This window comes from Fringilla coelebs (assembly GCF_963513975.1).
Source record: "Fringilla coelebs genome assembly, chromosome: 7".
NCBI classification, from domain to species: domain Eukaryota; kingdom Metazoa; phylum Chordata; class Aves; order Passeriformes; family Fringillidae; genus Fringilla; species Fringilla coelebs.
The window spans coordinates 20,330,650-20,356,728 of NC_140035.1; the positions used below are offsets into that span (position 1 = coordinate 20,330,650).

At 39.1% G+C, this 26,079-nt stretch overlaps 1 protein-coding gene and 1 long non-coding RNA gene across 3 annotated transcripts in view; one reads left to right on the forward strand and one right to left on the reverse strand.

The window, feature by feature from the left end:
- Positions 1 to 18,952, forward strand: part of ITGA6 (integrin subunit alpha 6) — a 39,465-nt gene extending 20,513 nt beyond the window's left edge. The window contains exons 6-26 of one of the 2 annotated variants that reach the window (XM_084209808.1): positions 1,674 to 1,884; positions 2,320 to 2,513; positions 2,647 to 2,735; positions 3,576 to 3,703; positions 4,636 to 4,731; positions 5,170 to 5,231; positions 6,498 to 6,655; positions 7,573 to 7,722; positions 8,377 to 8,492; positions 9,390 to 9,579; positions 9,665 to 9,748; positions 9,955 to 10,034; positions 10,190 to 10,267; positions 10,368 to 10,470; positions 11,453 to 11,626; positions 12,628 to 12,726; positions 13,119 to 13,229; positions 13,313 to 13,411; positions 13,743 to 13,868; positions 15,134 to 15,263; positions 16,875 to 17,013. In XM_084209808.1, coding sequence (XP_084065934.1) covers positions 1,674 to 1,884; positions 2,320 to 2,513; positions 2,647 to 2,735; positions 3,576 to 3,703; positions 4,636 to 4,731; positions 5,170 to 5,231; positions 6,498 to 6,655; positions 7,573 to 7,722; positions 8,377 to 8,492; positions 9,390 to 9,579; positions 9,665 to 9,748; positions 9,955 to 10,034; positions 10,190 to 10,267; positions 10,368 to 10,470; positions 11,453 to 11,626; positions 12,628 to 12,726; positions 13,119 to 13,229; positions 13,313 to 13,411; positions 13,743 to 13,868; positions 15,134 to 15,241 — 2,456 coding nt within the window. In that variant the 3' untranslated portion in view covers positions 15,242 to 15,263; positions 16,875 to 17,013. Of the gene's footprint in view, positions 1 to 1,673; positions 1,885 to 2,319; positions 2,514 to 2,646; positions 2,736 to 3,575; positions 3,704 to 4,635; positions 4,732 to 5,169; positions 5,232 to 6,497; positions 6,656 to 7,572; positions 7,723 to 8,376; positions 8,493 to 9,389; positions 9,580 to 9,664; positions 9,749 to 9,954; positions 10,035 to 10,189; positions 10,268 to 10,367; positions 10,471 to 11,452; positions 11,627 to 12,627; positions 12,727 to 13,118; positions 13,230 to 13,312; positions 13,412 to 13,742; positions 13,869 to 15,133; positions 15,264 to 16,874 lie in introns of both variants that reach the window. The other variant, XM_084209809.1, reaches the window with a different exon arrangement.
- On the reverse strand, positions 3,750 to 26,046 carry LOC311156110. The gene is made up of 6 exons (XR_014616327.1): positions 25,899 to 26,046; positions 18,154 to 18,210; positions 16,781 to 16,926; positions 7,362 to 7,424; positions 6,811 to 6,916; positions 3,750 to 4,152 (listed from the first exon to the last, which is right to left on the reverse strand). It is a non-coding gene; the product is annotated as an uncharacterized lncRNA (long non-coding RNA).
- Between the last annotated feature and the right edge of the window lie 33 nt (positions 26,047 to 26,079).

Here is a 26,079-nt window from a genome sequence, read left to right on the forward strand (position 1 = left end):
GTGTAAAGAATCCTTCTGTTCCAGTGGAGATTTCTGTGGTGTGTTGATCCACTGCTTTTGGCATATGCAACAATTAGAATTTTGGTAACCTGAGCCTGGAATTTCTGTGTGAGTGATGGAAAGCTGAATAGATGGGAAGGGCATTGCTAATGTAAAAAGTAAAAAAGCAAGTCAAGAAGAGAGAAAACAAAGAGCTACATATATGTTAGGAGAAAGAGAACATAAACTTCTGTTAAATATCAGCAGTAATTACTGGGTGTAAAGGTAACTAGAAAAATCATCCTAAGAGCTTACATTAGACAAGCTGATAGCATCCTCTGGTGGAATAAGAATTGAGTGCTGTGGAGGCCAATGCCTTTTGCTGTGAACAGTCATATAATCTTTTTCCAGTTGCATAACCAATGCATTATCTCCTAAATGTAAATGCTGCCTTGATTTGTAATATTTAGAACCACTTCTAGGCAAGCCAGCTCATCCCAGACATTACTGTTCTGTGTGTTTAGACCGTAAGCAAATGTGGTTATAGGTGCTTTGCTTAACTACTATTTTTTTTCTCTTCAATCTTTCACTCATATTTATAGGTCTTCTATTTTTGACAGCTGTATCTGATACTCATCCAGATCAGTTTGTGTACAAAACATTGCCTCCCAGCATACAGGTGGACAAGTCAGTGGATGTAATGATGAATAGCTACTTAGGTTTGTGACCACTTGAGGTGGCAGCATCTGGTCAGACATAATTTCCAGACCTTTGTCATGATCCTCTCCCCTCTATCCCCTCTCATATCAAATATATTGTAAGTAAAGCATGAAAAAAACAGAGATTCAGATAAAGGGGAGACGGCAAAGTAACAAGGCTTGAGAGAAATGCTGATTTGTCATGCATTTCTCCGAACCTTCTCATCTTTCCCACAGCTGGGACTCCCTCAGTTTTTTTGGAACTGTCTCATTGTGAATTGCTGTAACTGAGAATTTCCATAGTAGTGGTGAAGTGTTTTAGAGGGAGACTCCCATCTGGCTGGTATCTTCCTTCCTTGCAAAGTGAGCATTTTTCTACTTTGGCCTTCATACCTATATTGGTATATGCAGTATAGTCTTTTAATTTGGTTTTTCATATTTTAAAATGTACTGTAAGACTAAATTAATTTCAACATGTAATTTTTGGGCTGCATTAACTTAAAATTGCCCATTTCACCATTACTGTGTAAGCTGATTCTCAAATACTGCATACATCGTTCATATGAGAATGCTTGTGCAGAACAATTTGCATGTTTGTAATAGAACGACACTGACTGTACTTAGGAGGTTTTCTGATAATTTTGCCAGAGGTGAAGTACTCAAGCTATATTCAAGTGGTAAAGCTGTAATTGTGTCTAAGCTGTATGTATCCTGTGGTTGGTGTCTGTGAAAAGCAGGTCCAAGTAAGCAATGAAGTACTGTGTTTTGTGGGGAAATACTAACTGTAATGTATGGAGCAGCGTTTGTGGGATTGTAAAATACGCATCCACCAGTGCAAACAGAAATGGAGAATTCCCAGCCACAGCTCACTGTGTTTTAGACAAAACTTGTATTCCATATACCACTTTAATATAGCTGGGGAAACGTTTATTTTTTCATATTAAGATGCAAGCTGTTACTTATTTAATTTATACTTTACGTCTTTCTCTGTTAAAGGTTTCTCTTTGGACTCTGGTAAAGGAATTGTCTCCCAAGATGAGATGACTTTTGTATCTGGTGCCCCAAGAGCAAACCACAGCGGAGCAGTTGTTTTACTAAAAAAAGAAAAAAATCAGAGAGCACTTTCCCTGGAGCACATGTTTGAAGGAGAAGGACTGGCCTCCTCTTTTGGCTATGATGTTGCTGTTGTGGACCTCAACAGTGATGGGTATGGCTGTGATTAACTCCTGCTGCTGGTATAGTGATCTTGTTTATGTCTGCTTTGGTTTTTCACATTAGAAATATAAGGAATGACAAAGCCCATCTTCCATGTTTTCCTGGAGGAAATGGTGAGCGTCTTGAGAATCAATCAGGATGGAGTCTACCTTTCTAATGAAGAGTTTTATATAAACAATTATTGTAAATCAAGAAACAAGAAACCAGACTCATACCCCAAGAAGACCATAGTTCCTTGTATGCTGTCAAGGGAATAAACCAGCTTGCAGTGTCAGCGGGGCTCTTGTTGCCCAACCAGTTTAATGCACATTATAATCTTTGTTCAGCAGCTCTCTGGGCAGCTGATGTTGAGCTCACAGTCTTAGCAGTTATTCTTCAGAGTTCTTCTACAAAAGCATTGCCTTTTTTTCCCCCTTTTCATTCTAAGCTGGCAGGACATCGTTGTTGGGGCCCCGCAGTACTTTGACAGAAGTGGGGATATCGGGGGTGCCGTGTACATCTACATGAACCGCCAAGGCAAATGGGCAGGGGTGAAGCCTCTTCGCTTAAACGGAACCACTGACTCCATGTTTGGACTTGCAGTAGAAAATGTCGGGGACATTAATCAGGACGGATATCCAGGTAAATGTAAAACAGTGACACTAAAAATGTGTGAGATTGTTTGGCCAATGCCAGACTTGCAATATGCGGCCTTTGATTGCATGCTGCAGAAAGAGCAAGAATGATTTCAGATGTTGCAATTTATTTTCACCAGATATTGCAGTAGGGGCTCCATATGATGGTTTTGGCAAAGTATACATTTATCATGGATCCGAGAATGGAATAAATACGAAACCAGCACAGGTAATGAAATAACCTTTACTATATAATTATTCTTGAGCAAAATTAAAGGAATGACAGGGCTATTATCTATCTTCCTTTCCATTGCTATTACTAAGGTGTTGGTTATGCAGGAAAGTTGCAGGGCCCTTCAAAAATTGCACTGCTGATAGGAAAGATTAGGAATTCTTGATATTAATACATATTTTTATTTCTCAGGCCATCCACTGGCATCAATAATATGTGCAGAAGGAAAAAGATGTATAGATAAATAAATTCTGGGTTTTAAAAAAAATAAATCTGGTGCTTTGTAAACAATTAGTTTCTTTCTTTTCTCTTTCATTGCTACTGTTTCACTCCCTTCTTAAAAATGTTCGGTTGTTGGTTTTTTTTGTTGTTGTTGTTGTGTTTTTTTTTTGTTTTTGTTTTTTTTTGTTTGTTTTGTTTTTGTTTTGTTGTTTTGTTTTGAGGGTCACTGTCCAATTTGCAGGGTGGGAATGGAACTTCATTATACTCCCTAGAATACTGCTTGAATACTTTATACTGCTTGAATACTTCTTCTGTTTCAAGTGTTTATAGTCCTTAAATACTGTAAATAAAGATGAACTAAGCTCTTGGCAGATCAGTAATTTCTGGTACTCACTGCTATTGCCAAGTAATTTCTTGGAAGAAGAGCAAATCATCCTGGCACTTCAGTATCCTTCAGCTGAACTGAACACAAAGGTCCTATTTCACAGGTCCTACTTCATTCTATCTCTTTCCCTCTTTTGTCTCTGGCTGTAAGATTGTTATGTTTAGTTGTTACTTATTTTACCTTTATCACTTTTACATGCCTGAATTCCCCTCAAACTGTTTGCTTTTTAGATTCTTGATGGTGAAAAAACAAACACCAATTTCTTTGGTTACTCTATTGCTGGAAATATGGACCTGGATAAAAATTCCTACCCTGATGTTGCTGTTGGTTCCCTGTCAGATTCTGTAAACGTGTACAGGTATTATATATGGAACCTTAATTAATTACACCAGGGCTTTGGGGCAAACAACTTTACTCTTCAGGCAGAACAGCCCTTCCTACAATTTATGCTCCCATCTCTAAGGTGTATAGTATCTGTGCACATAATAGTAATGTTCTTAAATACACTGGAACAGCACCCAAGAAAAGCAGCTCACATGCCTTGTGGAAGAGAACAGAGTTGGTGGTAGAGAAGTTGGTCAGATTATTTAGCATTCTGCTTACTCAAAAGAAGCTTTAATCTTTTGCTGATAAAGGCAGGACAAAAACTTTTACCAAGGTGAGAACAAAATCCTCTTATGGTGACAGAGAGTGAAAGGAGTGGCCCAGTTAAGTGGAGCAGGTGGCTTACCAGCTGTTTTAAACATTTTGATGCTTTAATGAGAACAGGATCACCTCATTCGTTTGTTCATGTGAAATGTCTTCTCCCTTCCAGAAAAAAAAAAAAGGCAAGTTGTCAGGCAGAAGTATGGTTACAGCCTACATGCAGAGGAAGAAGGAAATAGCATTTCCCACAGCCACCAGGCTCCATATTAAAGCTCTTGTGAGCATGAACCATAATGAACTGTAGTACCTATAGTTGTTTGCAGGGGCTGAATTTCTGCTGGTGGTAGAAACCACCACTGAACGTTCTGTGTTTCTTAAGTGTATAGAAAGACAACTTACAACATCACATTAGTGTAGCCTGCTTCCCACTCAGGATCTGTAGTTGTTCTCAGTGACCTTTGTTTAGCTTTTAATAGTTTTCAGGTTTTTTTCCAACCAGTGTCAAAGCCAAAATCTGTTTCTTGGAGTGTCTTTGTTACAAATCAATGCAGGCGTGGAGGGAATCTGATATTCACATTTATTTCATTAATCTCAACAACAGAAATGACTTCTTTACATCTTTTTATTCCCCGTTTTTCCCCCAAGATCTCGGCCTGTGATAAGCATTAGAAGAAACATTACAGTACAGCCTGATAGAATTGATCTAAAGAAGAAGAGCCCTGAGGACCATGGTGAAATCAGGTAAATGAAAAAATAAATTACTCAATCAGAAGCCTTGGTCTGTTGAGCTTTCTACTGTCAAAATTCATTCAGTGATCACATTTAAGGGATATGAGAGTCATGCAGATTAAGCAGATCTATCTGCATATGTTCATTTTGACTTCCTGAATTTCTTCAGGCTCCTGTGCAAAAACAAGGTGTGGAATATGGCCTTCTCATAATGTTCATTTTTGAAAATTAATGTCACCTTGCCTCTTCAGACTTTTACCACAAGTATCTTGGCTTGATCAGCTTTGTCTTGGGTAGACACATAAGAGCAAATGCTTAATTGCTTATTAACCATTTTTTCTTGCTTTATAATTCAGTCTAATAAGCAGTAAATACCACAGTCATGAGACTGATCAGTTGAAACTTTTCATTCTATTGAAGTTAATACTAATTTCTTGGCACTTTTTACAGGATGGATGTGAAAGCATGTTTTAAATATACTGCAAACCCCAGAGATTTAAATCCAAGAATAAGTAAGTTCTGAAGATAAATATTTTTGATCTGTCACATGGTTTGTTTTTGGTTTTTTTTTTTTAGAGTTCATCATGGAAACATATTACTCAAATTATAGTGAGTCATCTCAGACAGTGACTGACAAATTTAAAATGTGACTCAGTGCTAAGCTCAGCTGTTGCACAGTCTCTATTTAGAGTCCTGCTGGTGTGTTAAGCTATTCTGTGGATGACAGACTAAAGCTTTCTAAGTAATAAAACTGCCAGTGAGCAAATGGCTTCTATGCAGACCCAAACCATTTTGTCTCTCTAGGTTAGTGCTGCTTTAGAGAATGCTAAACCTTTTTTAAGCAAATTTTACACATCCTTAGTGAGCATTACTTCTTATTGGAGGCTTACTCTATGAACCTATCCTGTACACATGAAAATGGTTTTGTGGAAATCATTAACTGAAATAAAAAAGTCTGCATTAATAGGAGAAGACTATGCCATAAAGATGTAAAGCACTTGTTACAATGTGGCTGTTACTACCTCTTAGAGAACTGTGTAGGATTTTGAAAGGGAATGAGAGGAACTTTAGTTCAATGACCCTTTTTCTCCTGTGTTGTCTTGGGTTTCTCTGTTAATTTTAAAATCCGAAGGCTGTGCCCAAATGAGTGCTGGTCCTTTAGCAGGTGAAGTGTTTGAAGCAGCTCTCAGTGCCTTGGCACACTCAGTGCTCTTTCCATCTCTGCAGCACTGAATTAGCTCGGTGAAGCAATCATTAAAAGATGCACCAAGTTCAGATCTAGGAAAACATGCCTCAGCACACAACTGGACAGCTCTAGTCACACTTCTGCTTTCAGTGTTAAAATTACCAGTGTATCTTGTCCTCAGAATCCTGCTGGCTCTCAGGTGCCATTTGGGACCCAACAGGAATCCCCTATAGCGCAGTTGGAGCATTTACAACGGGTAGCTCAGCCCTCTGCTGGCTCCATACAGCAATTACAGCTCCCCCAGCCAGCCCCGCATGCCCAAGGGAACGATTTACTTAGGGAATAATAGGATTTGGTTTAGAAATTTTCTTTAAATTCACACACGGGGTACCTGGCCCTCAACTGTGGCAGGACAAAACTGACATGGAGAAAATTTCCTTTTAAATGACTGAAAACAGTTTGTGAAGGCCCAGCACTATCTGGAACAGTCTTCTAGAATAATGCTGAAGATCTTATCTTGTGAAATTAAACTTCTTTTTAAAATGGCAATGATTGTTTTTTTTATAGTGATCTACTGTATTTTTTCACATAGAGATCAATTACACGTTTGAAGTGGAAAACGAGAGGCGGCAGCTGGGCCTGCCCTCCAGGGTGCGCTTCATTGACCACTCCTCTGATCAGTTCACTGCAAGTACAACCCTCAGGGGACAGAACTCATGGGAGTGTGTGACTACAAAGCTTATACTGCAGGTAAGGGAGAGTGTTTTATTTATCTTTCATTTAGATCCACTTAAAACAAAAGAATGTTCTTCTTTTGGCAGCCTTATGGAAGGAACCTTTTAATATAATTTTGTATATAATTTTGAAGCCATAAGCAATATAAAACTTCAAAAATAGAAACCCACCATAGTTTACTATTCTTGCACACATGCTGCTTCCTCCTGTTGCCTTGCAAAGTATGGATGAAAACTGTAGCCACTGCAGCACACTCTGGAGGTCAGTAGAGCTGAACTAATTTAGAAAAATAGAGAGCGACTAAGTGCCAAAAATGGAGAGCTGGTTCCAACAGAAATAATTGTTACAGAATTTTATAATGTGACTGTTTAGGAAAAGAATTTTAACCCATGGGTTTTGGAGTGGACAAATGGGCAGGGCAAGAGAGCTTGGTATGTGTGCGCTCTCTTGACTTGGCTGCTGTAGTGGTGCCTAGAGATGGTATTGCTCCAGAGGCTAAACAGATTGCCTCTCCATGGCTCAGCAGGAATGAGTCAGCCTCCAAGGCTGCTTTTGAACACACCAGATTAAAGAACTTTAATTTATTAATAGAATAGAATCATAGAATGGTTTGGGTTGAAAGGGACCCTAATGCCAGGGGCTGGGACACCTTTTACTAGACCACATTACTCAAACCTGTTCCAGTGTGTTATTTTACGACAGCTGTGTGAATTTCACCTGCCTGAATCACTGTCCGTGGTTCATAGGAATTCTTCATGGTGAGATGAATTGTCAGACTGGGAAACTAGAGGAAAAAAAAGGAAAATAGTGCTGGGCTCTTTGTGTTCCTGCATGTTTAGAAAATGCTGAATTTATATACAGTACAGCTCATCTTTGTGTTGCTTTTTTCTCTGCACTGTACACTAATGATGCAATTTAAAATATTTTAACAGGAAAAAATTAAAGATAAGCTACGTCCCATTCCAATATCAGTCAGTGTTAAAATTGCTGGCCTGGAGTCACCATCCAAGAGAAAAGAGAGTGCACTTCCAGATCTTACACCAATTCTAAATTCAAATGAATCTGAAACAGAGACCACAAAAGTAAGCCTTTGATATCACATACTCACAAAAACCTGTTCTTCTACAAATAACTTAGTTTTAAAAACTGTAGAAAACTAAATTATGTCCAAAGGAAATAACTGGGGTGGCATTGGACATGTAACAAAGGAAATAACTGGGGTGGCACTGGACATGTAACTATTGGATAATTATTTTATATTTTGTTCTGAATATGTTACGACGCGTTATGAACTATGTACCATGTTCTTCTGCAATGAAAGTGAAGAGGGTATAGCTCCTTGGTTTCTTCCCTCTCCCCAGTAAATTTAATGTACACTCTTAAATCTTCCACTCTTAGGATGCTGAAATGGCATTTGAGCAATGACTGCTGCAGTGACATAGAAGGGAGGGAATATCTCTCTTAAAGATGTATTTTCTCATTATAAGGGTACATCTCATTTAGAATTATCCAACTCTTGCTTTTTAGTCACATTTGAAGTTCTAAACTACCACCATCAAGGGCTGTATCACAAAGCAAAACTCAACAGGCAAGAATTAAGTCAGGTTAAAATATAAACTCTGTCCAGGAAGATGCCTTGTGAGTTCCATGTAGATGCTTTATTCAATGTGCTTCAGGAATCTGATTTTAAGCTACTATTGTGTGTCAGGCAGTAAAAATGGTTTGGTTTTATTTAGGTGGAATTCTTAAAAGAAGGATGTGGAGAAGACAATGAATGTCACAGCAACCTTAAGCTTCAGTACCGATTTTGTACGAGAGAGGGAAATGAAGACAGATTTACTTATTTACCACTGTAAGTCTCAATTAATGCACTTCTAAAGTTCAAATTATTAACAAGTCCTTAAAAGAACTTCTAGGAGAGGATTTTGAGAAAGAGAGCAGCTTTTTTTCTGTGTCTGGCAAACACAGCCCTTGGCATAATATCAATTTGTCAGGGTGAGAAATGGGGGCAGAGGGGAAAAGCTTGAGAAGAAAAGTGGTTCAGAGTTGAATGGAGACTAAGTGGTCACAATGGTGCAGAGGTGGGCTAAAAGAAAAAAAACCAAGCCAATTTAATACCTGGAGAAATGATATTCTGAACCAGCCTTGCAGTAGTTTATGTGTGTCACTGTTAATTATTTTGCAGATGAAACTTAACTGAAAACTTGATAGAGTATGGTCTCATAGCCCAAGAGAAGTCGTTATATAGAAATGCGGTGATGATTTAATTTTAACGCATGCCCCAGCACCCTGCTGCATCCCTTCTTCCTGGGGGGCCAGTGAAATTAGAGCAGGGATAAAACAAACAAACGAACGTTTATTTTACTGCCAGCAGTGAGACATTTTTAGCAGCAAGTGCCACACTTGGAAGCCAAACCCATGTATGCTTTACAAGTATAAAGCAGGTCACTAGATTGATTTGGAGAAAATTCATCACTACATGAGTCAGATGCAAGTCCTGGTTCAGAAATACTACAAACTCCTGATTACTTGAGGGATTTATCATCCTGTTCTTCCTCTTCACTGCTGGCTACTGTCAGATGAAATACTGGTGTGGGGGAAAAAAACTATGACTATGCATGTTCATAGTTTTACTGTAATTCTCCCCCAATATGAGGAAATTGTATTTGGATAAACAATCATAAGAAGAAAACTTGCATACACATTTGTTTTCCTTATGCACAGAACCCTGTACATTCTGTTTCTGTAGTGAAAACGGCATGCCAGTGCTTGTTCTGAAAGACCAGAAAGATATTGCCCTGGAAATAACCGTGACAAACAATCCATCTGATGTAAAAAATCCACAAAAAGATGGTGAAGATGCATATGAAGCTAAACTAATTGCAACTTTTCCAGACAGTCTGACATACTCCGCATTCAGAGAGATGAGGGGTTATCCTGTAAGTATTTTTAAGAGAAAAAATACTGAAAAATTTAAAATACTTCCAGCATATTTTTACTTGTAAATGTGTTCTGTTTAATCAGGAGAAACAGCTAACGTGTGGTGCTAACCAAAATGGTTCTCAAGCAGAGTGTGAACTTGGAAATCCTTTCAAAAGAAATTCTAATGTAAGTTGCACTTGCTTTACTCTGGTTGTAAGATCTCATTCTGACTGACTGCAATCATCCAAAGGTCCTGTGTGTTGCAACAGGAAATTTGATTTGGATCTCTCTTTTTAACTCTAGAACTTAATACTGAAATGTTCTATAAAATTTCTTTTATCAATATATCTTATAAAGAGCTCATGTATTTCATTATCTTTTTTCTTGTTTAGGTAACCTTTTATCTGATCTTAAGTACCACTAAGGTTAATGTTGATACAACAGACCTAGACATTAACCTGAAGCTGGAAACGTAAGTTTTCTTCATGTGCATGCACCTGCACTTAGCTTTGATAAACAGTTGTAAACATTTTGAATTTATTTGTTTGATTCACAGAAGTAATTTAATAGTAGAGAGAAACCCACTAAATTTGTAAAATAAACACCATTGTTTCCTTTTCATTGTAGAACAAGCACTCAAGTTAATTTGACTCCAATTACAGCCAGTGCCAAAGTGGTTCTTGAATTGCTTTTATCACTCACTGGGTAAGTGCTGATAGCATGACAGATTGGGGGGTCTGGGGACAGTTGTGCTTCAGACTCATTAAAATCTGATTATTCTCCTTTCCCACCCCCACCTGAACAGAGTTGCTAAGCCTTCTCAGGTATATTTTGGAGGTAACATCATTGGTGAGAGTGCAATGAAATCTGAAGATGATATTGGAAACCTCATAGAGTATGAATTCAGAGTGAGTAATTTAGACTGATGACAACAACTGCTTTTAATCAAATGCACAGCTTCTTGCTTTTATGATATGAATACTTTAAAAAGTTGCTATAATGAAATTTGCTTTCTTTGTCCCAAAATCCTCACTTCCTGTTCAGAACATGCAGTTTGACTGTGGGCTAATGCTTCTTTAGGTGTTGATATTTTATGATCGTATTCTGAGGAACTAGCCTGAGGCTGCCTGCACGCTTTTTTTTTGGGAGCAGTTCATGCACATTCAGTTGTACAGCATAAAAGCCTCTGCAGGGAGGGAAAAAAGTTAAAGCAGAACGTGCCTGGGGCTTGCCCAGGCTTGGCTGGTGCACACAGGCAGCAAGAGCGGGCTGAGCACAGAGCCAGCGCAAGGAGGTGCTGCGAGAGCCCCTCTGAATGTGTGAGCTTATTCTGCTGTCTTGGTCTTCTGCATAATACAGCAAGGAGGAGACTAAGAGAAATTAAAGTCCATCTCTGTCAGTCTTTTACTTCTTTCTTTACCTGGTCCATGTATTATAGCAGCAGCAGTTAAAATATCTGATTTAAAACTTGCTAGCATGATCAGTAAAGCTAATAAAGTAAAAAAAAGAGGTTGGGAAAAAAACTTTCAGATTTAAAAGAGCCAAGAGCTTGTTCTCTGTGTCAGTTATCAGAAATTTGGAGTTTGCCTCAGTTACGCAACTGATTTGTTAACTATAAATCTGAGTTGTCATTTCCCATTAAGATTAATTTCTAAAAATCAAAAACTAAAAGTTTGTGTTAGGGAATTCTAATCCTATGTATTTACTTGCTCCCCATATATGCTAGTTTTGGTATATGCTTTGTCTTTGTACTATCTTGACTGCCTTTCATCTGATCTAACTTTCCTGTTAGCTGCATGCTTAAAGCTTGTCCAAATCAATAATGCTTTCAGGAAGAAAATCCCTCTGATGAAAAGTATCTCACAGTTTAAAGAAGGCTTGTTTTAACAGGTAACTAACTTGGGCAGACCACTGAAAACATTTGGCACTGCTTCTCTGGACATCCAGTGGCCAAAAGAAATTAGTAATGGCAAATGGCTGCTTTATTTGATGAAAATAGACTCCAAAGGCTTGGAAAAAGTCTCCTGTCAACCTGAGAATGAAATCAACAGTTTGCGTGTTGCGGTATGTTACCCTGTCTTCTGTCGGTGAATTGGTGCAACACGGAAGCGCCCCACAGCAAGTGAGAGTGAGGCTTGAGAGCATCTCTCCAGGAGGAATTACTTTTTATCTTAAGCAGCTCACAAGCACTATACATGACCAGTGTATCAGTGAATAAGCCTATCAGGAGACCTCATAACAGCTAATGAGGCTGATGTGCTGAAGGATAGATGCTATGACATGACTGTTTTTGCAATGGGCACTGCTGTCATAGCCTCTTATACGGGATTAAACTGCTGATTGTTTAACAAATTTCATCAGTGTTTTTGAAAACTGCTCATCAATAAAAACATCTGAGTTCTTAGTCAAAAAACAAGAAATAACTAAATATCTTCCTAGCCTAAGGGCATTCCATGTTCTTTTTCTGAAGACAAGGGGCTTGAACTTAAATTATTTATTTACAATAAATATAATAAAAAACAATTTTCATAAGCCTGGATTGTGCCTGTCTAGCAAAATCTTCTGAAAACTCAAGCTGCATTTTTTTTCTTCTTCATATAATCTTAAGATTATATGGGAGGAGTTTTTAATTTCCACCATCAAAACTGCATGCACATAAACCTTTTTTTGTTAGATCATTGTATTAGTTAATATAACTTGAAGTGAGTGTAATTAGTATACAGTTAAAAAAACCTGCATCTACTGACCCTAGCACATTCTTACTCTGTTTTAACAGAGTACCATCAGTACCCTTCGTCTAGGAGTAAAAATGGAAATAGCATTGAAAGCTTTATAAATCTAAACCTCCCCTTGTCCTATTAAAGAAAATAGTTGGTTGGCTGTCGGCCTTTCTTGGTATTTATTCTTAGCAGTAAATGTAGGTAAGTAGGGATATATAATGCTATCAGTCATGTGCTGATTTTGGAAGAAGAAAACCCTGAGCTCTAGTTTCTCTGCTTGTATGAATTAAAAGATTCTTATGATAAACTGCTTTTTAGTTTTTTTACTTTTTTTTTTCCTTGTAGGAATCCCATAACTCAAGAAGGAAGCGTGAAGTTGCAGAGAAGCAGATTACAGACAGCCAGGCGTTTTCCTTATTCTCAGAAAGAAAATACAAGACCTTGGTAAGGATATTGCAACAGCTGTATTCTTGTCAGATACCTCCCTTGGCACTCGAAAGAGGGCTTTTCTGAGTTTGGCAGAGTGAAAGAAATTCTCTATTTCCGTTCTTTTTATCTTATATCCAAATATCAATGCTTTTTAAATTTGAACATTTAGATCATCTACTGTGAGGAAGAACTAGCAAAGAATATCTGCATAGTTACTTACCTTAAAATAAGCAAGTAATAACATCTTCATCGTATTTTTCCATTGCTATCAGTACAAACAGATAGTGGTTCTTACATGTGGGTATGATGCATATAATCCAATTTTTAATCTTGGGGTGAGGTTTAAACAATCTGTGAAGACATGATCTCTCTACATGATATTCATATGTAGAAATCTGTAATTGCAGAGCTGCAATGTGAATGCACGTTGTGTGGATATAAAGTGTCCCCTGAAGGGTTTAGACAGCAAGGCATCTATTGTGCTGCGTTCCAGGCTGTGGAACAGTACTTTCTTAGAGGTAAGTCCTCTTACCTGCCCTTCTTGAAAGGTCAGAGTTCTTTCCCATTCTGTGTCTAATATTCATGTTTTATTTTGGAACAGGAATACTCAAAAATGAATTACCTTGACATTCTTGTTAGGGCTTCTATCAGTGTTCCTGCTGCAGCTAAGAATGTTAAACTCACAAATGAAGTTGCTCAGGTATGTTCAGTGTTCAATGCTAACCACATGTTATGGTTGTGGTTGTTCTACCTTATCTCCAAAGACCAGGAATGAAACAAATTTAAAACAAAACTAGCTAGAAGTTTAACTTTCTGACTGTGTTTTCAATTATTGATAATTTTTACCTTTTAATGGGGTTGAAAAAATTCATTACCATATTCAAATGATACCAGTGGGAACTTTTTCTTTAAAAGCATTTTGTAGAAGACATCTTGTTAGAGGAGAGGTAAGACTATATAAATTGCAGCTTTCTATTTAAACATGTACCTCCTAAAATACTCCTTCCACCTGCACATTTTCTGTCCCATAGGTGCGTGTTACTGTATTTCCTGCCAAACCAGTAGCCCTTTATACAGGAGTTCCGTGGTGGATCATTGCAGTGGCTATCCTTGCTGGAATACTCATGCTTGCACTGTTGGTATTCTTACTATGGAAGGTGAGCTTCTATTTATCTGGTTATTTTTTATTTTCTGGTCTATAACTGACAAGATAGCAAGCTAATTAAGTATTTAGGACTCAAAATAGGGCAAAACTGCACAAATCATTATCAGCTTCTCAGTTTTGCAACCCTTGGAATTAAAATGGTTGTATGGGCAGACTTGTTACATAATTTTTCTGTTTTCACATACTCAAAAGGAAGTATTTTGAGCTCCAGATGAAACTTGAGACAAATCTTCAGAGGCCATAGTTTGATACAGATTGATAGAGCCATTGGGAGCCTCTGCAGTTAGGTGTAAAACTTCATGTGAGCTATTTAGAAATGTTTTAGTAGGGTGCTGTTCTCATAACATCAGAAATACCATTAAACTGATAGTAGATGAAAATAACCAAAAGCACAGTATTAATACATAGCCATGTGTGCTAGTGAATTTTTTATTATTACTTTTTTATATTAGAAACCTTAAAGAAATAAAGACGTATAACAAATGGTTAACTATTTGGAAAAGAAAAAATAAGCATCTTTTTTCTAATGACCTTTGTAAAAATGCCATTTGTGGTCCCAAGTATAACAGAGCAATCCTTTCATTCTTAGTTTTTATACGTTAGTTGTATTCGCTGTTATTGGATAGCAGAAGGTTATTAAGGAAAAGGAGGTGAGAAATCTACTAGTGTTTTACTGTGCATGAAAACACAAACATGCACACACAATGAGAAATGCTGATTTTGATGACAAGAGAGTGTGCTGTTCTATGAAGGACGAACATCGTACTGAAATGTATACTGACAGATATGTCATTGGTTTAAGACAAAAGGTTGTATTGAAGGGGCCAAAGCAGTAACTGGTTTTCTTCTACACCCTGTGGTTTTGTCTGTCCCATGCACTAGTCCACAAACAGGTTTCTGTATAGGCTTGTTTCTGCTCTTCACAGCTACCTTCACTTGCTATGGACATACTTTATTGTAGCTTTTCTTAAAAAAACCCCAAACACATTCTCTACAAATTTATCAAAATGCCTCTGATATAATATTCTTAGGTTACTCTGTTAATAACTCAGGTTATTTTATTCTGTTATTGTATAGATCAAGCCCAAAAAGTTCTCAGATCTAGAAACAGCTGAGTTCTTGTGATGACTTTTTTATTTTTGTTTCTTTGGCCTGTGAAGGGATAATGGGAAGACAGTTGACAGACTTAAGTCAGTTTTAGTAGGTTTGACTTCTTTCAGTCCACAAAAAATGACTAAATACCTTGCTTCCTTGTAGTGTGGTTTCTTCAAGAGAAATAAGAAAGATCATTACGATGCCACATATCACAAGGCTGAGATCCATGCTCAGCCATCTGATAAAGAGAGACTTACTTCTGATGCATAGTACTGATCTACTTCTGTAATTGGTAACTGATGATATTTTTTAATTTTTAGCTGTGGCACATGCTATGGTTGCAGTGGCTAACTGTGAAGCTTTTTCTGCATACGTTTTATTAACTTTTGGATTTCAAGCTATCATACTTGCTTGCTCCTTCTGTTGATAGATTTTCAGCTTTTGGTGCATGTGAACACACAGAGGTGTACCCTGGTCTAAAATGCTTCTTATTTATTTTTTAAAAAACATGGTGATCTGTTGCAATGGGCTTGAGTATTTATTTTTTTAATTTTTGCTTTATCATTACAAGTAAGTCTTTAAGCTTGCAAGATGGGAATCAACACTGTAGTGTTAAGATGCAAAGATAAGACTGCAGCAACAATACATAATTTGCTTTACTAACCTTTAGTGCATGCTGTACATGTTGCTTACATCGGAGAAGGGTTTTCATAATGACAATTTATTACTGTGGAAACACCTGTTTTACTTGAGTTCCAAGGTATACTTGTCTAGGAACAAACTTTGCTGAAGTTACAAGATGCATGATTATTTTATGCTTCCAGCAACCTTTATTCCACTTAAGATACTATGTGCATGTAGGTTGTATCCATAAACTGTGCTTGGGATGAGGGAGTGGGGAGGAATTCTTTATTAATTATTTCAAAACAGTGTTTAATGAAACTATGAAATGGCTAACGATTTGGTCTTTGCTCACTCTAATTTTTTAAAATTCAGTTCTAAGTTAATATAAGAAACCCCCAAACCATTGACCAAACAGAACTAAAAAATCCAGCACCTTTAATACTATGAAAAAAAGCTTGCTTACTTTAACATTTTAACCAGCTTGCTCACTGGTTCTTACCCCCAGCAGTATCTAATGACAGCTGGATTGCACAATGTCTCTTAACCTGAATCTTGATCCATAAGGATGATCAGTGATCCATAAAGATGTAAAGCTGAGTGTGTACCAATCATTATCTTTGTATATTGTGGCCATATCTCCCTTTTGTTTTGGAAATTAATTTTAGTCCATGCCTCAGTATTCAAAATCAGTTTTTATAGCGGCTTTGAATAAAAAAACTGCAGCGCACAAATAAGCTGTTATAGGTTTCACCCACGCCAACTTCCCGTGGCAGGCAAGACTCAGGTTTCTAATACAGCATATGTGTAATTAGTTCAGGTGACTGAAGTGCAAATGGTGCTTTGAAAACCAAGGCCCTTAGGATAACTTTTTTTGAATGTTCTGGAAATCTTTCTGTAGGTTCTTAAGGGTAAATCATATCATCATACAGGAGGACACTGAAGTACATACCTACCCTTTGATTCAGGAGAAGCAGCTTTCCTGTGTGTAGCAGTAAAATGTCCTCATTAGATGAAGGAACAGCTTTGTACTGGAGGGAATCTTTTTAAGGTATTTGATTACCATGGATAGTGAGAGCATGCCCTTTAACTGCTGCTGAACAGCTAATGCAGACCTCTTGGCTCACATTTTTACAGCTAAATATGCTACATGTTTGGCCTACATACTTTCGTTTTCAATTTTCTTACCTGCCTATTTGTGTGAAGGAAGAATTTACTGCCTCTACATTAGTACTCTGGCAGCAACTTCACACCTAAAGTGTTGTTTTCCTTCTCTGCGCAGTGCGGGTTCTTCCGGCGTTCCAGGTACGAAGACAGTGTCCCCCGCTATCACGCTGTAAGAATTCGAAAAGAGGAGCGACAGATCAAAGATGGGAAAAGCCAAGACCTTGAGACAAAACAGTGGTTCACCAAATGGAATGAAAATGAAAGTTATTCTTAGGCAAAAATATTGTTTATCCACAAAGTTCAGAAAGAGGTTAAGGTTTTCATTCATGGAATACTGATAGAGTCAGACCTGTGAACACTATATACATTCACCATTTGATTGTAGATATTACTAATTATATTGAGGCTTTCATTTGCACAGTTAAAATGGCTTCAACAGACTTCATTTGCCTTATTTAATTTCCACACTGCCTCTTCATCCCCCTTAAATCTAACCCACACTTCAGATAATATTATGCTGAAATGGGGTCTTTTCTGCAAAATAAGCAAAACCACTACAGCAGACCCAATCCTCCTGTGATCCTTTCTTCCTAGTTATTTAAGGCATGCATGATTAAGGTCAAGATTAGTTCTCCATTGTTCCCTCAATGCGCAGTGCTTTATAAACACACAGTGGCCTTATCACACTTCTTTCAAGTATAACTGAAGACCTGCAAGTCTGCTTTAGTCATAACCTGCTGCAGTAGTTAGGGCTTAACAAAAAGCATCATCTTAAATTACACGTGCAATGGGTCATGTTGCTTGATTTTGTTTTTTTTTTTTTTTAAGATCAGATTGTCTGATTCTTGCTCACAAAAAATATACACAGTTTTTTTGGTTTTTTTTTAAAGAGGGTTGAATATTAGGTGTACTTTCTGTATATATATATATTTTAGTCATTTTTGTATTTATTTTTATTATAAATCATTGTCTTTGATTAACCGGTAGGCCGAAGACTACTGAATTTTTAAATCCACTGTTCTGGTTTTTGTGTTTCTGTGTTTGAACTTCAAATTATGAGACCTGAGGCTTTCACTGCATTTTAATAAATCACTGAAGGTGCCAATGCTTTCTAAAATGTAAATATTTATACAAATGATGTGTATGGGTGCTTTCTTTTCCTGATGCTTATAACATCAGGTCCTGTAACATGATTTGTATATTACTGTGGACTGTTTAACAATTTGGACACCAAAGTGAAGTAATGTTTTAGATACCGTTTTATACTCACTACAAGAAAGTGAAAAGTCCTTTGGAAACCTCTTTCCAGCTTCATAAGGACTTTCTGGCCAGCAAAAGGCCTTGACTACTGCAACTGTTGTATAGCACTTGGAGGCTATATATGCCTTACTTACCTTAACTGTCAGGATCTGAGCTGATCCACGTTGAGACTACTGAATCATCCTGAATACCTGAATGTTGATAAAAGTAGAACCATGTTATTAGTAATCTGGTTATTGTAACACAACTGAGAAAATGATTTTAAGAGTTTACTTTTTTACCCATATTCTAAAGCCTTGGTACTATTTAAGAACAAAGATTTAGTTCACAGTTGTGTATTCCATTTGGAACAAAATTCTGCTCAAAAAGTATGCATGTTAATTGCTTGTACTATGAACTATGCAAAAACCTCTTGGTACTTTTTCCCCTCATAGGGTAAAAACCTGCTAGGAGGGCAGTTGTCAAACATCTTATTTTTACTGCTAACTTTGAATGTACCTTCTTGGAAGGCGTGGTCACCTAAAAAGTTACCTTTAGTGTTAACTAAGACGAGTCTATTAAACTGGATAATCTCAGTGTGTTATGACCCTGACTTTATGAATGCTTACATAATAATTATGCATTAATAACTTTAGATCTAAAGATATTAATACATAATTATGTATTAATATATTTTAGAATCTTAGCTTATTTGCTTAAAGGCTCAGCAGCATCAGAAGCCAGGCTAATCAGGGGCTAAGAGGCTTGAGAAATACCCCTGAGTATAAAATCAGATTGTGGCCCTCATCTAAGAACATGAATGTCTTAGCAGTGTTAAAGTTCTTGAAAAATAAGTTATGTCACTGGTATTTTTTTATTTCAAACTTTTGTTATACCAGCTAAAAATGCTACATCATTCCATGATTAGACATTGCCTGTGGATATTTGTATAGACATGCGAAATAAATTTTTTTAAATTAAAGATGGTCTTGGTAATTTTATCATACATAACTGAGGTGGCCACAGCTAAGTTCCCTAGAAGAAGAGGCTGGAAGTGGCAGGCTTTAACAAGCTCTCTCTCAGCATTGCTGTAGCTCTTGCTGCCCTGCTCCATGCAAGGGGCAGATAAGGAGCAGCAGGAGATAAGGCACAATCTCAGGCTCGCAGGCTCTCTGCTGCTTGCTGCCATTGCCAGCAGGGGTCGGAGTGAGAGCATCACGTGCCAGCTCCCAGTTGAACACGGCTCCTCTCTCCTCACTCATGCCTGCAGTCATGCTGCCCCAGAGCCCTTCCATGCGAGCAACCTCCTAAAAATCTTAAATAGTGCCAGATGAGTATTTGAGTAAGTAGTGGAGATGGTTACATCCCCCAGATTGGTCAAGGACTTTGCTTATCTATTTGTATTTATTTAGCAGTGGAAATTTGATACAACACAATTGCAGGGCAGTTTCAAGTCCACCAAACAAGCCCTATGGAAAAGCCAGAATTATGCAGGGAAAAAATCCCACCAAACCCAACAGACAAAATGTAGCTCCACCTCTTAAAGATATTAGCCCCCACTGGATGCTTTTACTCATTGTTGCTGAAAGGCCTTTTGATGCAACAAAGCCCAAAGAAAAAGGTTAGCTGGATATATGCTAGGCCACTCCTCGTTGTTGAGGCCAAGAAGCTTCCAGAACTAGACCCAGAAAATGCCGCTAGACCCTTCAGAGCATCTCAAAGACAAGAACTCAACCTGCTCTTTTTAAGCAATTACTCTCCTTTGCATGATGGCCACAAACATTTGTCTACAAGAAGACAAAACATCAACTGGCAGAACATTAGGTAGCTGATCATAGTAAGTTTCGAACAAATCTATTACATTTGGTTTTATATGTATGCTCATATGTACCATACACATAATAGTACTAGATGTAGTCTATACAATACATACTGTGGTACAGCACTCCTAATAGTGTATGTGTACAAAATATGTGTATATATGTGAAATATAAAACTTAACGGTCACTATATATAGTGTGTGTTTTATATCTATATGAAAATGTACACACTCTGTATTGTCCAAGGTACAGAAATAGTGTGTTGGTAAACTGCAGTACCTTCCCATATGTTTAACTGTTGCAGCACAGCAGACACCTTATAAGAGAATATACCTTTCAATTTAAGGGACGACCACAGCTCAGTTCCAGTAGCCACCTGTCCATAAGAGTTGTATGTGGAAAAAGAGAGGCAACAGGGTGCTCAGCTGGACACAAATCAAGAATCAACACATGAGGTAAAAGGAAATTCAGAAAGGGGCACTGAACCACCAATCCCCATAAAGCACCCTTGTTGCAATGTTGTTCATCACGGCTGCAGTGTGTCTTCACAGACTGCACAGAACCAGCGAGCTGCTCATGTTCAACAGCTGCAGTAGCTTCTCCCAGCACAAAGCAAGTGTGTCAGCAGTTGGTTTCAGAGGCCAGGAGACCAAGCTGTGATGAAACAACCAGGCAACTGCAGCCAGTGCTCTGAGCCAGCAGTGGCCTGTGGACACGCTTGGACATGCTTCAGCTGCCTCACCAGACAGCACGGCTGCGTGGCACAGGAAGAGTGGGGTGTGCTTCCCTCTAGGGATTGTGTAACCAGTTGCTTTATTTTTTTTTATTCCAATCCTCAGATACCTTTCAATGTCTATCTTTCCAGGCCCCAGAGTCATAATTCATACTATACACCTTTTACAGGCTCATAAACCTTACTGAGTCCTAACCTTGTGAGCCTTAACACTGCAAAACTCCTTATCCCAAAAGACTGCTGTTGTAACGGGCCTTAAACTCCAGCCAAGGTGTGACATTGTCATTATGAAGGGGTTGGGGACCTGCAGTTTGCATTTTTCATATTGCAAGAAAGACCCCTTCCTTTTCTAGTTCTGCAAAATGTTGGTTTGCAAGCAGCACCTTTTCAGGGCCCTACCTGCCTCAAATATCCCAGAAAACAGAATAAATTTTTGCAAAAGGAGGTGTCTGTGCTGCCACAGACCAAAATAAATCCCCCTCATCCCTGATACACAATGCTAACTATGTATTCTATCCCTCAATCCCAGTGTTTTGGTGGGATAGGGAAGGAAGGGACAGAGAAGTCAAATACATTTGCTAGGAACATATGAAATAATTCAATTGATAAGTTGATTAAAAGAAATGTTAGCAGGATAATGCTTGGTTTCTTGAAGTGGAGGGGTCCAACAGAGTACCCCCATACAGAGCTGAGAAGTGCATCACTGCTTACAGGGCACTCTGAGCAACTCCAGCTTAGCAAGGAGGAAAAACATGAAAACAGCCATCCTGGACCTGACCACAGATCTACCTGACCAGCAGTCCAACTCTGACAGCTGCTGAGAGTTGTCCGCAGTGTCCACAAAATACTTTGCTGTTCCTGTTCCCCAGAAATATTAATGCTTAACTTCAATAGCTGTGTAGTATATTTTTCCTGTATCCAAAAGACATCCATAGAATCGCAAGAGTATCTCAAATTGGAAGAGCCCCATAAGGGTCATAGCTCCTCACAAAAAAGAGACCAAAGCCACACAAACCAATGTTACCTGAAGAATTTGTCTAGCATAGCAAAAGCTCAACTTACTGACAAAAACCTAAGGATGAAGACAAACCTAACAACAACAAACAATTTGTGCAGGTTAAGTACACAAACTGGCTAGATGGGCCAGGTGACTGTGTAGGCATTGCAGCCAAGCATATAAACCACTGAAAGAGAAGAAAGAAATATTATACGGATACTCATACCTGGCAATTTAAGCTTTTTTCTTAACCTGAGCTGCACCTACTTTGGAGCAGCTCAGATTAAGAGCTTCCTTAAGGAAAAGGAAAAAAGCACTAGTACATGCAACACCCAAGAATTGTTGACTTCCAATAACACCTTAACAAACAAAAAATTCTATGTAACACCATGCAATATTAGAACTTAAAAAATAAATAAAATTGAAATTCAACTAAACATTGTGTTTTCAGTTCTGCGGTCTGAATTGTTCTGTCCCATTTAAATTATTGATCCAGATGTATCAGAATTTCGACAACACCAATAAGCATGAATATGAGAAGGAAAAATGCAAAATAACAAAAATAATACATTTCTCCTTTTTGGTTTGCATAAGAATTTACAGAAATTAGTACATTAGAGCTCTGGCCAGTGTCACACTGGATCACATCAGAGCAAGCTCCTAGGAAATCATCAATGAGAGAAACAGGTTTTAGGAGAGAAAGAATATTCAAAATTTTCTCCAATATTCTAACAGAACATGTTTACATGGATCAGGATCTGATCAGTTGTTTAAACAAGATGAGGAAACACCATTAGGTAAATAGAGCGGTTCTTATCTGAAAACAGCATTTAGAGAATTATCCACCATTCTTTTATCCACATTTACTTCTGTGACTGCTCATCCTGCACAACTTTTTCTGAGAAAAGTGCTCTTTGTTTACGTGACTGTGTATGGTCCCTAGCTTACAGCGCACAATGATTTATTTAACCTCTGGCAGCCTTTGCCACATCTTGTGTCTGGGGACTGCTGTCCAAAGATAAGATTAGGCAGAAGGCCAGTTTTTAAAGCATGTCTGTAAAGCTGAAACACCAAACAACAACACAGTAATATATACATATAAAAGGTGAAGCCAATCCAGAGCCATCATAAGAAACTGCAACAGTTTACAAAGATTCGTGTACTGCTTGTAGGCACTGCGTTAAACTAGTGCTGGCTCACAGCTGAGAGGCCATCATAATATGGTTTCGAGCACAGCAATTCTCAAGTACAGGTTCCAAACTATTACAACCTTGAGCAGCATGAGCTACTCCTTGGTGTTCCAGGAGTGGCCTACAAGCAGCAATGAGCAAAACCTGCTGACAAGCTGTATTTGTACAAGTCTTGCAGAGACGGACAAGCTGTCTGTTTGCCCAATTAGCCACCACTCACTGGCCAGAGCAGAATAAGCCATTCAGTTTGCAGCATAAAGATTAAGGTATGGTTGGATTACAAACCAGATGAAAAAAGCAGTCTAATCCTGCTTCATTCTCACATACTATTGGTGCAGTTCAGGAAACTGCACCAGGAAGCTGCATCTGGAGCCTGACAGAATCAAATGTCTTCCGTATTTCTATGCGACATTAAAAAGGAAAAAGACAACCCTAAACGGGAGGAATCCAACAAAGCAGGGATTCATGTGATTGCTATATCAGAACTGCTCTAGTGGATGCCATAGGATATCCACCCCCAGTATCATGTCATAGACAAGTCACAGGTACCAGGTTTGTTTACAGGAAATCAAACAATATTGAAAAATTGATTTAATAAATTTATGGGGCGAATACTAATATCCACAATAGAAAAAGCAAATGAATGCAGGGCATCATCCACTGTTGATATTGTTGTTCTCTCTTTTCAGGAATGGCACTGGGAATGATACCAGAACATCTCCACTGGAGATCAGGTTAGCCATCAAAAGATTGCTTATCCTTCCCGCAGGAGCAACCATTGCCAGCATGAATCAAATTTGATTCACACATCAGCAAGTTCCCACAGGCTGGAGACCCTCACGTCTTTATTTTAATCAATATGGTAACTATAGCACCTTCCATACTACATATGTTTCTTCACTGTGGGTAAAGTCTACTGTTAACAGTAATTATAAGGGAAGGTCATGAGGGCACCTTGCCCACTGAAATGCAAAAGGTAAATTAGGATAATTGAACAGTATTTCAGTATGGTGTAGTGTGGAGAATAACTTGATGGATGGCACTGTTGAAGAGGCCTTTCTTGATACATATTATTAACATTTAACAAAACCATAATAATTAGGTAACCAAAAATTTCTCTTCAATTACAACCGGAACATAGCATTAACCTGTATACAGGCAGCTAAGCAAGAGGTGATCACACTGTCACTCTGTGGAGCACCTGAACTGACTTCAGACATGGGGCGACTGTGATGGTGCATTCCCTCCCACGCCTCCTCAGGCCTGCTCTATGATTTCAGGAGTTACCTCCCTCAGCTGCAGGGCTAATGAAACTGCACCATTGTTACTGGACTTTTCTCCCCCAAAATTTCCAGTACTTTAAAACTTGGTTTATGGTAGGATGGAAATATATTTTTGACTAAAGCCAAGCATCTTCTGGCCCAATGAAGAGCAGCACCAAGAGATCCCTTTGAACTCTCCCACACCCCAGCAGGCTGTGACCAGCACCTCTCCAGGGGGGACACCACCTGGAGCTCATGAACCCTCAAGCCTGCCATACAGGAAAGACCATCCCCCCATCCATTGCCCTCGAGGAGCAATTCTTGCCTGCTGAGAAATGTAAATGGATTTGATGCATTCCACTGAACTCAAGGGGAACTTGTCATAGTAACTTTCTACAGGGCTATAGATATACACACCTCTGTGCCTGTGTGTGAATTATGGCCTATGCAGTAACTAACAGAGTGAATCTTGCCTTCAAACTCTGCTAGGGCACGAGGTTAAATTTAAGTATCAAATACTAAATTATTAAAGCAGATATGCTTAACAAAACAAAGGTAGAATTACTGAAAAATTAATATTATTTGAAAGTAGCTAAGTGCTTGCTTGGCATAAGTAGCTAGAATTGTTACAGCAAGCTGAGCTATATGGCTATATTGCATTAGTCAAAGATGGATCACAGTGAAACCTGGAACTAACAGCCTAAACATTATTAACAGTTAGACTAGGCAAACTGTAATTTAAATATTACTAAAAAATTACTAGCTGGAGCAACCACATTATAATATGGACTACAGAACTGACTGAAATTACCACAGAAACAGACCTAAGAGGATGTGAAGATGACCACGTGGCAAACACTTGGTAACAAAACAGCAAAGCAATGAAGGTTAAGAAGGGCCCAGACTCTATTATGCTATTGATCCACACTGTTGAGTGGATCAATAGCATAATAGAGTTATTAATAATAGCATAATAGAGTTAATAATGATAATAAAATTATTATTACAGTTTAGAATGTAATAATAATTGCCCAGGAATTTCTTTGTCTGGGGTCCCTCTTTTGAGGCACCTAGCTCAAGCTACCAGGTATCAAAATTTATCTGTGCCAATAGATCTATCTGATGGAGATGAGAGCCTAGTGTCAAAAATGTTTTCAACATCTATACTGCAGTAATTTTATCAGAAATACTTATAACCACTACTGATGGCCTTTTTTTGTTAGTATTCTAGATATTTCTACCAGAATGAACCATTCAATACACAGTTTGGTACCTCGCATGTTGCACTTTAACAGGCAGCAAAGTGATTCACTGTGACACACAGTCCAAGTGCTTTTCTATCAATACAGACACATACTGTACTTACTGCTGACCGATCAGGAGTGCCTCTGTAAAGTCAGAAGCCCTATTCTTCCTCTGTGATTTTTGTTTGATTATCTTTTTTCTGGTAACTGAAAAAAAACCCAGCCCACCCTGGGGCAGACACAGGCGCTATAATGAGAATTCACACAGCTGTTTAAGAGGTGTTTAAGCCCGGCCGATGGCCTCGAGTGAGGCTCTGCTCCCCCCGCCGGCCCTTCTGTGAGTTTCTACAGTTCCCGTTCAGGGCCCGCGGCTCACTCACACCAGGAGCCGCGTCCCCGCCGCCCGCCACGGCTCCATCCCAGGGCGAGGGGGAGCCCCGGGTGCGCTAAGCCCACACGGCCGAGATCCCGGGCACCGCAATGCCAAGCAAGAGCCGCTGGTGCACGGGCATCTCTCGGCCCCGCCGCGGCCCCTGCGGTCGCGGTCCCGGCCCCCACACCCACAGCCCTGACGGCTCCCCCGCCTGTGGGCAAGACGCACCCGCAGCCCTTCACCGGGCAGGCGGCGGCACCGGCACCCGTAACGTCGCGTACCTGTGCGTGGCCGGGCTCCTCCACGAAACGAGCGTCGCCTCCTCCCGTCGGGCCCTCGAGGCGCCGGGGACAGCTGAGCGTCCGCCTCAGGCGCCGCCGCACAGCTCCGGGCACCCCCGCCCCACTCCCTGAGGGCCGCCCTCTCCCCCGCCCCGCGCCGCTGCGGGCCGGGCCGGGCGGA